The sequence below is a fragment of the Nesoenas mayeri genome (assembly GCF_963082525.1).
Source record: "Nesoenas mayeri genome assembly, chromosome: 16".
NCBI classification, from domain to species: domain Eukaryota; kingdom Metazoa; phylum Chordata; class Aves; order Columbiformes; family Columbidae; genus Nesoenas; species Nesoenas mayeri.
In genome coordinates this window covers 1,610,844-1,625,233 of record NC_137562.1, presented here as the reverse complement: position 1 = coordinate 1,625,233, position 14,390 = coordinate 1,610,844, and the positions used below count along the sequence as shown (strand labels likewise).

Sequence of the window (14,390 nt, the reverse complement as noted above, 5' to 3'; positions counted from 1 at the left end):
TTGACCAAGTCAGCCTGAAATAAACACTTAAGCTTCTGTGCATAGCTGGAAGAGTAAATATGTGTCATCTGTTTGTCCTGGTCTAAGGGGATTTAAAAAAAAGGTAATAAAAAATTCAGACTGAGCTTTCTTATAAATAGCACAAGAGAGACAGCCCAGCTTGGTTCAGGAGGCGGTTGCAGAGCTGGCAGCACCAGACAGGATCTCCAGAAAAAAAAATCCAGGAAATCCCCAGTGTCACTTCTCCCTACAATTGATTTAAAATGAGCTTATCCCTCGCACTTGGTACATGAGGAAGAAGAAACTTCCTGGCTACGAGGGGGGAAAGCAGTTATTAATAGCACCACAATGAGCAAGTATCAGAAGTTATGTTGCAGCCCTGGAAGATCTTGGCTGGATCTTGAAAATATCTGTTGCCATGGCAGTAATTGCTATACATGGTAACAGCGAACAGTGGTGTGAGAACAATTTGCTTTTTGATTTGGTGCCCAAAACAAGTTCCTTTTGTTTTCTCTCACCAAAACCCCAAGCATTCATTAGCTTGTGTTCAGCCCAGAACGGAGCTTTTCACTTTCAGCAGTGGCAGGATGGCAGCAAAAAGGGCCAAATCCAGAAGGATGTCCCAGCAGGCGGTGCTCTCCCTGTCCTCCTTTTACAGCATAGCCAATGGACTAGGGCAAATATCTGGACCACATTCAACTATATTTGATGTCCACCTAGACAGTTCTCATCTGCCTCCAGCACACAGTATTTGCTACTGAAAAAAAAAGGCAAAAAGACACAGAGGCAATTATTGTATTTCAGCAGTAGGAAGAAAGAACTTCTCTGAGATGGGATGACCAGACACTCAACATTCAACCTGACAGTGGTGTCATGACTGGTCCATGCTGTTTTCTGCTCCTTCTTTGCCACTCACAGCCTCCTCAGCGCTGCCGAACGCGGCTGATGCCGTCACAGAAACACCCATTACCCCCAAACTCATTGCTGAATTTCAGCGCTCAGGATTTCTTACCTCGCTTGCTCAGAGCCTGTCACCGCACACGCGGATCCCAGCACGCTCCTCCCCAGCCATCGCTGTCAGCGCCTTTTCTAGGTCACACACAACACAAATGCTGCGAGCAGCAGATCCCAGCCTGGCTCCCCGAGGAACTTTCCTCCACCGCCAAGCCTGACAATCCACCCTGGTCCTCGTAGCCTGTCTCCAAACCACCTCTTAACCCCCGAATCACACGACGGACTTTTCTGGGGTACCCTGTGCAGAACCCCTTCAGAGAGGCGCACTGGACCACCGCCGTGTGCTCCCAAACACCTTCCAAGTACTGATGGAGTCATGTGGCTCAGCTTTGGTCTACAAAACCACGCTGGCTCTTCTGCACCACGGCATATCTCTGTGCCCACCTAATGCTGGTTTCTGGGAACTTTGAGGAATGGGTGACACTGCCCCTCCATCCTGCCTACAGCTGGGACAGCAGGAGAGGTGGGTTGGCAGAGCACATGAGCCCGGTCAGACCCTCTCTCCATCCTCCTCATTCCCCAGAATCCACATTGGTGTGATGGATGCTGAGGGCACATCCCGGGCTCCTCTTCCCAGTACCTGTTTCAGATTGGTTGCCCCTAAGTTTACCCAAGTACTTTTTGAACCTGCTGATGTCTTTTGCATCCACAACCCCCAGGACAATTAATTCAGAGGTTCATCACACATTCTGTAAAATAAAAGTACTTCCCTCTACCTGCTTTAACTAACCTCCTATAGGTTTCATCAGGTGCTCCTGGTTCTAGAGTCACAAGACTTGGAAGATAAAATTCAATTTACTTAGTGCCTTCATGATTTTGTATACCTTGGTCATATGCTATACCAGACTTCTCCTATTCCAAACCAGTCACAAACTTTTTTTCTCTCTCCTCATAGGGCAGCTGCTCTGTCACTCAGTCATTTTAATTGTCTTCCCTGCAGCCTCTTCAACACCACTGTCCTCAAGGTCCAGAAACCAGAACTGCATCAGCCCCCAGGATATGCACCAAGGTGTTACAGAAGGTCAAAATGATGCCCCCTGCTTTGTTATTATCTCCTCTGCCAACAGTGACCAAAATTCATTGGCTTTTTGGCTAACAATGCACACTGAGCTGGTAATTTCAGAGTACTGTCGATAACTCTCAGCTCCTTCCTGACCTGCAACCACCAGTTCCAGGTTCAGTATCATACAGGTCTGGAGCAGATAATTTTCCATTAAGGTTACCCCACATTCTACACTGAAGCTCATCTGCCACATATTTGTCCACTTGCTCAGTTTTGTGAGATCCTTCTGGATTCCCTCGCTTCCAATGGGACATTCAGGAGTTGAGGATCCTCCGCAAACCCGGTGATTTCACTGCACCCCCTGTGCCCGAGGTCACCGATCAGATGAATCCAGTCCCAGCACCAGTTTGCGGGGCCTCACTGCCGACTCTTAACCTGAACAACAACCACTAAACCCGACCCTTCGCATCCTGTGCTTCCACCAGCTCTCAGTCCAGAACAAGACTTCCCTCCAGGCCCATGGTGACTTAGTTTCTTAAAAGCCTTTGGTGGAGAATTTTGTCAAAGGCTGTTTGAAAACCCAGTTCTATGATGTCTATTGATCGTGCCCACCAAGCTCCAGCAGGAATCAAGGCCAGGCTTGCCCTCTGAACCCGGCTCCAAGGAGCCATGCTTGGCCATGCCTTCAGAGGTCAGACACTCGGGTCTGTGGTCCCCAGGGTCCCCTCCACCCCTCCCAGCAGCACACCTGGCACAGGTATTGAGCCACCAGATGCGTATGCGCCCCCACAATTTCCCCAAGAATTAAAAATGCCATCGCGTTCACCACCATCCGTTTCAGCAATACCAAGGGCACTTCAGCAACAGGATACACACAAAAGTATCTCAGCAATTTCAGATCTAAGATCCTGCTGCACTCTTGAGTAAACGCTATCTGTTCCTTACAGCTTCTTATCAGTTCCTCTGTTTGCTCTAAAGTTATTTCTACTGACATTCAATGCGAGACAGCTTCTCAGACAGCTCTTCTGTAGCGAGCTTGTACTTTGCAAAGTTACAAAGCTCCTCCACAGGAGTCAAGACGGCCAAAAAATGGTTTAGATTTTTCTGTGATGGCTTTATCTCCCATGCTTCTCACACCTTGATCTCTTCTGCTGCCCATTTCCAAAAGGTTTCCGATGCATTTGAAAATGAACCATTTTTGGCAAATTCACTCTTCAAAAGTATTTTTCTGGCCTGCCTTATTTTGATTTTACATGTAATCTGCCGTAATATATATTTTTGGGGGAGTCGTGTGTGGATACAGCTTCCCTTTTTTGACCAACATCATTCTCACTCGGCTGGTCTTCCTTCCCCTGTATGTTTTATTTTGTTTCCTGTCTGTCTTCAAAAGAAATAAAAGAGAGCCCCTTGATGTTTTCTTGGTGGAGGTATCCATTCCTTCCAATGGCATCACCGAATAACTCCCATACCGCTGCTGGTCCTACCGGCGACTCTACAGCAGCGGGACAGAGCTGTACAAGCAAACATCAGGGCTCCCACACCCTGCTCCTCTTCGGCAGACTCAGGTGTAAACACCAGCTCTATGGCAGGTAGTCTCATTAATTTTATTAATGCTGCCAGTCATAACGAGCCCATCATAGCCACAGCCTCAGAACAACCATAACTGCTCCTGGGCACACACATACTGAGTTTTCGCAGGTAACTGCATATTCCTGATGCCCACACCAAGATGGATTTCCAGCTGGAAACACATGACGTGACCAAAGCACCTCCTGAGGCACCTGCCAGATGAGGCAGAGGGGCCAAGGCTCCTCCTTCCGGGAGCGCAGGCCAAGGCCGCCCTGCCCGGAGCAGCCCCAGCCACGGCTCCTGCCTTGTTTTCGGCACTGCTGAGCACAGAGCTGCGGGCAAGGTCTGCACGGCTCTGCTCAAGGTCCTGCCGAAGACAAGAGGTTTGCTGCTAGCAAACCACAAAGCAGGTTTTAACTTAGAGAACTTAAAAATTCACTGACCAATTTTTGCCTGAACGACAAGAAAAACGAGGGTTTGCATCTCTCAACTGTTCATTACTCTTCTCCACATCTTCCATCACAGCTTAGCAGGTGTGAAGTTGAAAGACATGAAGCCTAAGCCGCTTCTGCACCCTGAGCAGCATGGCAAGCTGTGCATGGCAGGGCTCTAGTGACATGGCTCTTCACCCACAGGCCCATGCTCCACCTGTCCTGGGGAAAGGCTGCCCTGTCTTGGGGACCAACAGAGCAGTCCGAGCTCCAGTGCTGACACATCCCACCATTAATGCAGACTTTGCTTTCTCCGGGTGAAACAGTCGCACCATTAGGAGGGTTTACAACTATAGTCCTACAGGCAAAGCAGCATGAATTAGGACAGGGAACTGCTGGAGAGTCCAGTGCAGCCACCAAGATGCTGCAGGGAGTGGAGCATCTCCCGTGTGAGGAAAGGCTGAGGGAGCTGGGGCTCTGGAGCTGGACAAGAGGACACTGAGGGGCGAATCATTCCTGGGGATCAATATGGAAAGGGGCAGTGTCAGGAGGATGGAGCCAGGCTCTGCTGGTGACAACCAGTGACAGGACAAGGGGCAACGGGTGCAAACTGGAACACAGGAGGTTACACTTAAAGATGAGAAGAAACTTGTTCCCAGTGAGGGTGTCAGAGCCTGGCCCAGGCTGCCCAGGGGGTTGTGGAGTCTCCTTCTGTGCAGACATTCCAACCCGCCTGGACACCTTCCTGTGTAACCTCATCTGGGTGTTCCTGCTCCATGGGGGGATTGCACTGGATGAGCTTTCCAGGGCCCTTCAACCCCTGACATTCTGGGATTCTGTGTGAAATTCCTACCACAGGTAACAGCCCCAAAATGGTAATTCCAGGGGAATACTGTTAATTCATGTAAACCCCCTCAAATCCTCTCTGCAGTCCATGGAAACTCTGTGTTTAACCCAGCTGGGATGTGGAGAACAAGAAAGCAGCACCCCAGGCAGCCCTGTGATAACTGTGTCTGTTCTCTGACCATCCCCACACACGTGCTTGAAGAGATGGCGGCTGCTGCTGCAAATCGTAGGGGTTTGGGGAAGGTAACAGGAATCAGACGCATGCCAAGGGCCAAGCTTGGCTCTGGGCAGGCACGGCAGCCAGCTGCACGGGCTATTCTATTTCAGCACATGGAGTACAAGATGTACGTGGTGTCAGGAGACACACTCAAATAGGAAACGCTGCTCTTCCCCAAAGAGCCCGAGATCAACACGCCCTGGGCACAGCTCACTGCCCGAGCCGGCCAGGTCAGCCAGGATGAGCACTCCGAGCCCTGGAAGTCACCCGTTTTCACATTTCGAGCTGAACTCTGGGCTGTTTCAGAGCTATTTGGTGGTCAACATGCAGTCCATCCTACTCCACCTGCAGCCTTTGCTTCATGCTCCACAGACGGCAGGGCAGACAAGGCCCAGGATGAGTTTTCCCTCTAGCCCCGCAGCACGCACACCTTGCACCGAACAGCTTCTCCTCCCCCACGCACAGACATCTCTGGCAGCTCAGCAAAACCTTTCCTTATCCACACTGAGACGAAAGGCAGTGATTTCATCCCTCCAAGGCCAAACAAAGTTTAAGCACACAAGAGCTCAGCCGAGGCAGCTCTGGGGACTCTGCCATCGCACCCCAAGAGGCAGCCTTGCTGGGGAAGAGTTGTGGGGAGCCAGAGAGGCTGAAATCACTGACATCTCCCCCAGCCATCCTTGTTTCAACAACAAGAGCAGCACAAACAAGCGTTCCCCACCACGGGCAGCTCTGCCTCCCTGTCCCACACAGGGGTTGGCACTCAAGGTCAAAGTCTCAACACCGCACCCAGAGTCACCGTGCAGCACGGTGTCCAGAGCTGGCCCAATGGACCATGGGGAGGGAACTGCATGAGAATGTCACTGTATGCTGAGGGCAGAGCAGACCCGATGACTTGCTGCTTCTGGAAGGAGGGGTCCCCTTCATGTCCCCTCAACACTGCATTCCCAGCACCCATCACACAGGTCACTGGAGCTCCACAAATCCCGCACACAGCTAATCCCACCTGCTAACTAAAAAGCAGCCAGTTTCTTCTTGCTTTAGTGAATTCAGCCGTTCTGGTGAGAGGATCCAGGGCCAGAAGAAACAAGGGTGGCAGTGCACAGCATCGCCCCCAAAAGACCACACTGTTTTTCTTATCTTTTACGTTTATTGCCACCCCAAACCAGACTTCTGCTTTGGAAAAAGCCTTCAGTCTCCAGAACCTCAAACCCCTGTATTAGATTAATTTCAAATTGCAGCTTTAGTGAACTTAGGCTGAGTTGTCAGACCATCACCTACTCACCAGGGATTTCCTCAGCAGCTTCTAAACCCGTAGTACAGAAAGTACCACAGCACTTGCTTTTCACCCTAATTTTCAGAGATTTTAATACTAATTTCAGGAAAATTGAAGTAGCTTATTTTAGGCGCAAGCTTTGTAAGGAGATTCCAAGCCAAAACCACAACTCTTCTGCCATTTGTGCTCTAAGGCAGGACAGCAAGAGCCCCAGAGCAGCACCAACCCAAGCACAACACTGCTCTCCGAGCCCCAACGCTGCTTGTTTCACACTCACTTTACTGTACAGGCTGAGCGCAACTCAGCCATACCCAGCCAGACCATTCATCGTATTAGGATGGTCTAAACTGCTGAGAAAATGTACCTCCACATTACAACATGCTTAGCATTTATCCTTAGGCGTATGTTAGGTGCTCCTCAAGCCGGCTGCACCCCAGGCTCTGCGCCTCAGCTCACAGCCCTTTCACCATCTCTCTTTGCTTCACTTGATGTTGATTCATCACCAAGAATTCGTAAAACACTTGGAGCTTCTCCCACCATAGCTTAGAGCAATGCTTGGAAGGCTTAATAAAAAAATCCCAAACCTAATTACCGTAGCTAGGAAGCAAGGAAGAGCTAGACAGTGTGGCTGATACACAGTTCTCAAAGGGCTATCAATGAAATACAACACACCAGCTGCCATACCAGAAGAGGACCAAATGTGGCCTTTACAGTTTTGTGACAAACTGAATGTGTTGAACTACCAGCTGGACACTGAGTTACTGTTTAAACATCTCTAAGGGAGACTCAGAGTATGGAGAACAGTGTGACCACCCACAGTTCACCCGTGTCTGGAAACAGCCCCACACTTGCTGTCTCCCCTCACAGCACTGAAAGCACACAGGGGACAAGCCCAGAGTGGACAAGGCAGGAGGAGATGGGCCAGGGTGAGGACCAGGCGCTGGAGCAGCGGGGGTGCCCATGACCAGCGGCTGGAGCAAGTCGAGGTCCCTCAGGAACCCCAAGGCAGCCAGGGCACCCACACCCAAACTGTAGCCAACAGCCACAACCTGCTCCGGCCACAGCCCGAGAGGCACCTTTCCAGGCACACCACACCGCACCACTCACCCAATGCACCCCCTGGGTCTGTATTTAATTATTCACCTACAAAGTCTCCTGTAATAACTTTTTCACCAACTTTGCTTTGTTACTGAAAATGTTTCATGCCTGCTTGTCATTTTGCTAAACGGAGCCCTGACTGCTGCTACACATGAAAACTCACATGCAAGACACTGCACTGCCTCAGAGTCAAAACACCGAGACAGCTGAACTCTACGTGGTTAAAAGGGATTTACTGAGCTTGGTCCCAACTCGTCAGGCAGCATTGTGCAGGGCTTTTCTTGGGATCACTGCTGATGGAGACAGTAAGCCTCTTTGTCACTCTTCTGGGGATAAAAAAATATATACAAGGAAAACCAAACAGAAAAACCAGACCTACAGAATGAAGAAGTTATCCCTGCTACAGTGCACCTGGCTCTGGGCCACCAGCTCCTGATGTCCAAGACGACACACAATCCTACAACACTGAGTCTTTTCTGCCCCTGTAAGAGGTTTCCAGCCAGAAAGCAACAACCTTGTTTGCCCAGGTAGGAAACAGCCCCACCTGCCAAAGCAAAGTGCCTTATGGCAGCGTCCCACACCTACCAAGCCCCACGCACAGAGCCCCATGCAGGTTTGGGCTTTCCCCCCCACACTTGGTTTGTTTGTTTTTGGTAGATCATAAACCCTGCGGCTAAGGAAAAGGCTGGTTTAGAGGGGCCCAGGGCTGCTCCAGGCAGACCCAGGAACATGCAACAGGTCCAGGAGCTTGGGGCACTTGCCATCATCTCCATTTCATCCCATGGCAGAGCAGTTTCCATAGAGGAAATGAAGCATAGTGAGGGTTGGCTCGGGGAGCTGGGCACAAGCAGAACGCGAGAGGGCTAAGGAAATACATCCTCTATGTAGAACCAGCCTTCTACTTGCCTCCGGTGGCTGACAAAGATGCCAATGGATAACTCTATTTAGACCACCCTGTTTCAGAAGTCCCCCAATGTGCTGCAGCTTAAAGTCCTCAGTGAAATTTCAGACAAGACCTTAAGTCCAAAATGACAAAAGAGCTTGAAAACAAACAAACAAACAAACAAACCTCAGCATCTCCAGTGCTTTGGTCTTTCAGCTTGTTTTTTCAGGGGGAATTTTCTAAAGTTGGTATTGTCCAACCCGAGACCCTCCTCTTCACCTGGAGCTCGTACACGCACCCCAGCTCCTGGAGCTGCTACACAAGCCGCACCAACGCGCCCCCAGGCGCCACTGAGTCCTTTCCACCTCCCATGCTTCGTTCCAAACAACCAATCTGGATCTTCAGCATCCTCATTATAAGCTTCCCAAACCTCTTCTGGCTCTATGCATTGCATAACCAAAAAAAGGCAGGTGACAACACACAATGAAAAAAGCTTGGGAGAGTAGCTGGAGGATGGTTGACACCAGCTCCACTGGAATTCACTGGCCAATATTCAACTGGAAACATAAAACACTGTTACTCCTTACATCAGTAACCTAAACCACTTGGAATAGTAATTAGAATGAGAGAATATATCCTAAATAATGGTATTTTTTCCATTCTCCCACAAGACAAAGATCAAGTGCAAAAAGCATTTTCTCTCTTGACCTACAGTGTCCTGTTCCAGGCGTACAGGCCAGATGGACCTCACAGCTGCTGCTTTGGTTAATGGTTTTTGGAGTGGCAGGAAAGTGTTTTAAGAAACAGGCCAAAGCAGAAGACTGCTCTTCCCCATGAAAAGTATAAAAACCGGTCAGCTTGCTTCAGTGGACACAGTCTGAGCTACTAAAAAGCACAAGGAATTGCTTGATCATTAAAGCTGTTTTTTCTACATGGGAACTGCATTCTGTGCACCTTGACAAAGGCAGGAATTAACATCAAACGTGTAAGTCATGGCAGTAGAGCTCAGAAACTCTCCATGAATCCAGCAAAAGCCAAATCCCAGTGTCTGCTCTGGAATTTATTTTTACTACAAACAAGCAGCACTTCACCAACTATTCAAATCTGCCTGGAGGGCTTTTTAAAAGAAACACGAGCATATACATGTCACAACAAGGCACAAATAATTGTGTTTCATCTGGGGAGGACTGATGGAGCCTAAATGAGGCATTTCAAATTCTGACGTATTTATTTGCTGAAAGCCTGCAAGCATCTCCTGCTAATTGCATCATCCACTGAGAAAGTCATTCGGGTGGTAGGACAGGAATGGAAACGCTGGGAAAGGCGACCACAGGGAAGGAGGAAACGCTGCTTCTTCCCTTTGAACTTCTGATTAGTTTCAATCAGAAGACTCTGCTGTGTCTGAAGGTGTTTCCCAAGGATGAGGCTTTATCTGCATAGAGTCAAACATCATAACTGAAGGCCCGGTTTCACCTCAGGAGTTACCTCCAGGCCATACTGGGCCTGCTGATGGGAACAGCTTCAACAGCACACGGCAGCGTTGGTGGACAAGACAACCACCTTGTCCTCCACAGCTCATCACAGAATCCCAGAATGTCAGGGACTGGAAGGGACCTGGAAAGCTCATCCAGTGCAATATCCCCCATGGAGCAGGAACACCCAGATGAGGTTACACAGGAAGGTGTCCAGGCGGGTTGGAATGTCTGCACAGAAGGAGACTCCACAACCCCCCTGGGCAGCCTGGGCCAGGCTCTGACACCCTCACCGGGAACAAGTTTCTTCTCATCTTTAAGTGGAACCTCCTGTGTTCCAGTTTGCACCCATTGCCCCTTGTCCTGTCCCTGGTTGTCACCAGAAGAGCCTGGCTCCATCCTCCTGACACTGCCCCTTTCCATATTGATCCCCAGGAATGAGTCACCCCTCAGTCTCCTCTTGTCCAGCTCCAGAGCCCCAGCTCCCTCAGCCTTTCCTCACACGGGAGATGCTCCACTCCCTGCAGCATCTTGGTGGCTGCGCTGGACTTTCTGCAGCAGTTCCCTGTCCTGCTGGAACTGAGGGGCCACAACATTCCAGGTGTGGTCTCCCCAGGGCAGAGCAGAGGGGCAGAAGAACCTCCCTCAACCTAATGACCCGCTTCTGCCTCTGCCAGCAGAGCTACTGCAGCCAAAACACGCTCCTGGTTTTGCTTAAAGCCAGTCGGTCCTTCACTCCTAGACCATTTAATCCCAAGGAAGCTGCCCTGGCGAGCTCAGCGACAGCTCCAGCAGCACGTTCAGAGGAGCAGGGATGACACCAGGAGCGCATGGCAGAGCTCGGGCTGCCCATGACCTCCCCCACTCGCACGTATCCCCACCGATGTCAGACAGCAGAGAGCTTCCCCCCCCCCGCACACTGACTGGGGAGCGAGTTACCACAACGCTCAGCCAGGAACAGGCTCATCCAGCAGGCCAGAGCGGCACAACCTGCTGGGAGCAGAAGCTCGTCCTGCGGTCATAGCCAGCTACAGACGCGACGGTTATTCATGGCCTTATTTCAGCCAATAAAGAAGAGGGTAAATCAGAACACAGGACACCGACCCAGTTCAGAGAATACGGGGGGCTCTGTGCTGAATAACAGCGGGAGGTGCAAATGTTCTGCCAAAAACCAGAAGACCCTTTTGCTGCAAACCCACAGCTGAGTTCAGACACAAGGAGCCCATCAGCAGCTTCAGGGCAGGCTGATGAAGCGTTCCTAAAGTAAAGCTTCCAAAAAAAATACAGAAACCAGTATTCAAGCAAAGACAAATTTAAGCCTGAACTAATCTGAATTAACTATATGCAATGACCTCGTAGTCAAGATACTGAGATTCAGTAACAAAAATCAAGAGCCTTCATTGTAATCAGAACATACAGCACGTGAACCCTTTATGTTTCGTACTAATCAAATTAAAACAGCCAGCCAGAGCAGCAGGTCTCCCACTGAACAAGCGCATCCAGTCCCGTCCCCAGGGCCTCAGCAGTCCCAGTGGAAGATCTCCCTCTGCCCACATCCCAAAAACACACTGCTGAAACAGCAAGTCCAAACTGAAGAGTTTTGTCCTCCATAGTTAAAATGGCACACGAGTAGTATTCTCACTAATGCATCTGCCTTATCAAGAAATACAGATACGACACATCCTTTGGCAACTTCAAAGAAAGGGTTCGTGAATATTAATGTTTATTAAAATACATATTTAAATAAACTTATAGCCAAAATCCTATGGCAGTTTATGCTTCGTTATCTTTGATTAAAGTAGTCATTTCATTAAAGCTGATTCAGATCTTACAGTCCTTCCCACAGCCTCTCAACGACGCAAACAGTTCTTCCTCCATGGCTCGATCAGGGAAAAAGCCAACCTGTTCCCTGGTTTACAAAACTTTACCTGGTTGCCAGCAGGCAGTTGCCCTAATCCTATGAAGTCAACCCCAGAAGAATGGCAGAATAGATTTTTAAAAACCTCAAAGCTCAGATACGAATACATTGGAATCTGCAAGATTTTCTTACCCATTGAGCAGCTCACTACAGGAGTCTCAGTCTCTCCTCCTTTCATCTTTGCATCACCACACATAACATTTTTCTAGTGATCAAGTAAACCAGTTGAATGGGAGGCATGTGCCTCTTGTATCCCTAAAGCAGGGCAGCATTCAGCAAACCAGATTCTGCATCTCCTGTTGCCACATTAAACGCGCAAGTCTCACAGGAGGTTTTCAGCTGTAACGGTCAGGTTGAAGCAGCCTTTTGCATCATAAGGACGACCATAAAATTCTCTTGGTTACAAAACATACCAGGGCCAGCACACTTAGAGCTCCCTGTAGCTCATGTGCTCCCAGCTAAGGCCAAGACATCTGTTTCAGCTAAGCAAACCTGCCGTGAATACAGAAGGCATGTGAACTATCCAACCAAAATCCTGGCTTCAAAATCTACATTCCTACAATCCGCTGTGATCTCAGCATCGCTCCAAATAGCCTCCATCCAACCGATAGGAAAGAGCTGTCTCATCAACCTGGTGAACACTGAACTAAAAAAGCACCAAATAGTCAGTGGGGATACGCTGAAATCTGGTGCAAGAAGCCCTGTCCTCCCTTGCACTGGCTAGTGTGACAATAGTCCCAAAGCTGCGTGGCTTTGTCAGGTTTTCCAGTTCGTCCCAACGCAAGCAACCCGCAGCCGTGATCCCCAAGTGCCCTTGGCTGCACAAGCACGGAGGCAGAAGCAGCCGCTGGAAGCTGCTGCCGCTGGCAGCCCCAGAGTGTGGTGCTGTGCTGATGGTTTCACTCTGGATGAATTCTGGTACTCTACATCCACTCTCAAGGGGATCTGCTATTCCTTCCCAAGACACTCCTTCTTACCGTCTAATTTAACCCACGTTCTGCTGGAGAAGAGGCAGAAGAAAAAAAAACCCAACAACTTCAAATACAAGAGAAATTTAAAAATTCATTCCAAACACCTTGCACCGTCACAGAGGTACTGGGCAAAATGCCAGCACAGCCCTCCCTCCTCTCCCCCAGACAATGTGGGAAGCCAGCTGAAATGTGGTGCCCCTGGGGAGAGCCCCGCTCGCAGGAATGTTCAATGAGCTTTTGATCCAGGATGAAAAAAAAACAACAAAAAACCCACTAGTAAAACAGCACTAGAGCAACTGGCATCAGCCGTGGGGCTGACAGTGCTTCTGCCAGGCTCTGTACCTTCCTCCCAGCACAGCCAAACTTAATTCAACCACTTCTGGCCCAGCAGCCAAGGCACAGAGCAAACAGAGGAATTCTCCCTGAATGGGGTTATTCAGAGGAGCCGTGAAATCCGCCCGTGTTTGTGGGAAGCAGGATGCAGCCTGGGAAACTGGCCTGGCCACCTGGCCCTCCATTGTCACTGCCAACAGGTGAGCCTGGCTCCCTGCCCGCTGCCAGGTGAGGTGCGAACCCGACCCTGCTCACCCCTCTCCAGCAAACCGAGCGCAACTCACATTCCTGTGCTTCACCCCAAAAACATTGTCATTTTGAAATTAGGTTTGGTTGTTTTAAGCAACAGAGAGCAACCTATGTATGCAAGCCATCATGGAGGCTGCGAGCCTGGTCTAAAACAGGTACAAAATCAGAAAGTGCTTCTGATTAACGACCCGTCCTCAGAGGAGCGAGGGCACCCGGCACAGCCCGGACTCCCCCCGGGAGGGCGACGCTGCCAGCGGCCGCTCGGCCGGACCCCAAGGCCCAGCCCAGCCCGGGCGCTCCGGGCCGGGGTCAGGTCGGCTCAGCCCGGCCAAACTCGGGGCCAGCCGCCCGCCTGCGCTCGGAGCCTGCGAACAGCCCGGTCCCGGGGATAGCCGGCACGTCCCCAGGGCCCGGGCTGGCGGGAGCCGAGCGGCTGCGGGAGGTTCCCCAGCAGACAGGCAGCACGGGCGGGAGGGGCCCGGGCTGCGGGAGAGCAGCTCCCGCACAACTTGGCCGCCCGGCCCCGCCGCAGCACCCGGCCCGGCCGCCCCTCACCTGCGCGCCGGGGCCCGCGGCTCGCCTGGCCCCGTCCCGCTCCCCACGCCGGCCCCGAGGGGCGGCAGCGGCGCCTCCCGCCCGCGTCAACAGGTGCGCGGCGGCCGCACTCACCTCTCCGCCATGGCCCCGCTCAGCCGCGCCGCCCGCGAGTGGGGCAGGATGTGAAACCCGATCCCGGCCCCGCCCGGGGGGCGGCGCGGCCCGGCCTGGCCACCGGGACCCCCGGCCGCTCCCCGGGTCCCTCTGCTGGGGGCCGCCGCGCCGCGCCGGGACGGGCCGGGAGGAAAGGGGCGGGGCGGGGCGGGGCGGGGCGGGGCGGGGCGGGGCGGGGCGGGGCGGGGCGGGGCGGGGCGGGGCGGGGCGGGGCGGGGCGGGGCGGGCAGCGGCGCCCGGGCCCGCGGGCCGAGGGCAGCCCCTGGCGGCGGCCGGGCCAGGCCCTCCCGAGCCCCTGCCCGGCCCGGCCCGCGAGCGGCGGGCCAAGCGGAGCCGGGACCTCAGTTCTGGAGGAGTCGAAGCACCATATGAGCTACAGATCAATGGCGGCGGTCGGTT

At 51.8% G+C, this 14,390-nt stretch overlaps 1 protein-coding gene across 1 annotated transcript in view; it reads right to left on the bottom strand.

Moving 5' to 3' along the window:
- LOC308046648 (rho GTPase-activating protein 39-like) overlaps positions 1-14,038 on the bottom strand; it is a 52,559-nt gene extending 38,521 nt beyond the window's left edge. The window contains exon 1 of the mRNA XM_080354636.1: positions 13,950-14,038. Within this exon, the coding sequence (XP_080210762.1) occupies positions 13,950-13,960 (11 nt within the window). The 5' untranslated portion in view covers positions 13,961-14,038. The remainder of the gene's footprint in view (positions 1-13,949) is intronic.
- Positions 14,039-14,390: the final 352 nt, after the last annotated feature.